General features: G+C 40.1%; 1 protein-coding gene across 20 annotated transcripts in view; it reads left to right on the forward strand.

Moving 5' to 3' along the window:
* The window catches only part of LOC121938943 (regulating synaptic membrane exocytosis protein 2-like), a 45,093-nt gene that overhangs the window by 370 nt on the left and 42,223 nt on the right, over window positions 1–2,500 (forward strand). For all 20 annotated transcript variants that reach the window (XM_088090604.1, XM_088090597.1, XM_088090616.1 and 17 more), the window contains exon 2: window positions 190–343. In XM_088090604.1, the coding sequence (XP_087946730.1) occupies window positions 204–343 (140 nt within the window). In that variant the 5' untranslated portion in view covers window positions 190–203. The remainder of the gene's footprint in view (window positions 1–189; window positions 344–2,500) is intronic.

Consider the following 2,500-nt stretch of genomic DNA (forward strand, 5'->3'; position numbering starts at 1 on the left):
CAGAGGTCCGCGCAGAGCCGCTGAATACTCCCGGAGCTGGAGAGAGAAATGTGACCGCCCTGCAGCTCCGTGGCCTTCACCCCCTCCCCCACACACCCCACCATCATCAGTTATTATTATTATTATTATTATTATTATTACTAATATTACTGATGCACTGACACACGGCGGCCTGCGGCTCTCCCTCAGCGGCTTCAGGCAGGATGTCCGGGCCGCCCGCCGGGACCGGACCGGGGCCGGAGCTGCCGGACATGAGCCACCTGACGGAGGAGGAGCGGAGGATCATCCTGTCGGTGATGGAGAGGCAGAAGAAGGAGGAGGAGAAGGAGCAGAGCATGCTCAAGTAAGGAGGGGCGGGGCTAACCTGTAGGTCATTGATTATTGATCACTGAGCAGCTGCAGGTCACAAAAATTAAAAGCTCGGCGACTCCTGTGGGAATTTTCAAAATAAGAGCCACCTCAGTAGTAGCACAGAGAGACTCAAGATTTAACTGCCGTGTATGACATCACAGTTATTATCGTGACGACATGTGACCTCTGAAACACAGGAGATATAAAGACAGGAGATACAAACACAGAAGCTAAAACACAGGAGATATAAACACAGGAGATAAACACAGAAGCTAAAACATAGGAGATATAAAGACGGGAGATACAAACACAGAAGCTAAAACACAGGAGATATAAACACAGGAGATAATCACAGGAGATACAAACACAGAAGCTAAAACACAGGAGATACAAACACAGAAGCTAAAACACAGGAGATACAAACACAGGAGATATTAACACATAAGATACAAACACGTGATACAAACATAGGTGATACAAATGCAGGAGATACAAACATGAGATACAAACACAGGAGATATAAAGACAGGAGATACAAACACAGAAGCTAAAACACAGGAAATATAAACACAGGAGATAAACACAGAAGCTAAAACATAGGAGAAATAAAGACAGGAGATACAAACACAAAAGCTAAAACACAGGAGATATAAACACAGGAGATAAACACAGAAGCTAAAACATAGGAGATATAAAGACGGGAGATACAAACACAGAAGCTAAAACACAGGAGATATAAACACAGGAGATAATCACAGGAGATACAAACACAGAAGCTAAAACACAGGAGATACAAACACAGAAGCTAAAACACAGGAGATACAAACACAGGAGATATTAACACATAAGATACAAACACGTGATACAAACATAGGTGATACAAATGCAGGAGATACAAACATGAGATACAAACACAGGAGATATAAAGACAGGAGATACAAACACAGAAGCTAAAACACAGGAAATATAAACACAGGAGATAAACACAGAAGCTAAAACATAGGAGAAATAAAGACAGGAGATACAAACACAAAAGCTAAAACACAGGAGATATAAACACAGGAGATAAACACAGAAGCTAAAACATAGGAGATATAAAGACAGGAGATACAAACACAGAAGCTAAAACACAGGAGATATAAACACAGGAGATAATCACAGGAGATACAAACACAGAAGCTAAAACACAGGAGATACAAACACGTGATACAAACACAGGAGATATTAACACATGAGATACAAACACGTGATACAAACATAGGTGATACAAATGCAGGAGATACAAACATGAGATACAATCACAGGAGATATAAACTCAGGTGATACAACACAGGAGATACAAACTCAGGAGATATAAAAACAGGAGATACAAACACAAGTGATACAAACACAGGAGATACAAACACGAAGATATAAACACAGGAGATACAAAGGCAGGAGATATAGATGCACGAGATAGAATCGCAAAAGATATACATGCAGGAGATACAAATGCAGGAGATACAAACACAGGTGATACAAACAGAGGACATATAAAGACAGGAGATACAAACATAGGAGATACAAACACAAAGATATAAACACATGAGATACAAGGGCATGAGATATAAATGCAGGAGATACAAACACAGAAGATATAAATGCAGGAGATATAAACAAAGGTGATACAAACACAGATGATCTAAACACAGGTGATACAAACACGTGATATAAACACAGGAGATACAAACAAAGGAGATCTAAACACGGGAATTACAAACACGTGATATAAACACAGGAGATACAAACACAGGAGATCTAAACACTAGATATAAACACAGGAGATACAATCACGTGATACAAACACAGGAGATAAACACAGGAGATACAAACACGCGATACAAACACAGGTGATACAAACACAGGAGATACAAAGACAAGATACCAACACAAGAGATACAAACACGTGACACAAACACAGGAGATAGAAACACATGAGATACAAACACAGGAGATAAACACAGGAGATACAAACACGTGATACAAACACAGGAGATAGAAACACATGAGATACAAACACAGGAGATACAAACACAGGTGATACAACACAGGAGATGCAAACTCAGGAGATATAAAAACAGGAGATACAAACACGTGACACAAACACTGG

This window comes from Plectropomus leopardus, chromosome 17 (assembly GCF_026936395.1).
Source record: "Plectropomus leopardus strain MGB_pleo_1.0 chromosome 17, ASM2693639v1, whole genome shotgun sequence".
Classification (NCBI taxonomy): domain Eukaryota; kingdom Metazoa; phylum Chordata; class Actinopteri; order Perciformes; family Serranidae; genus Plectropomus; species Plectropomus leopardus.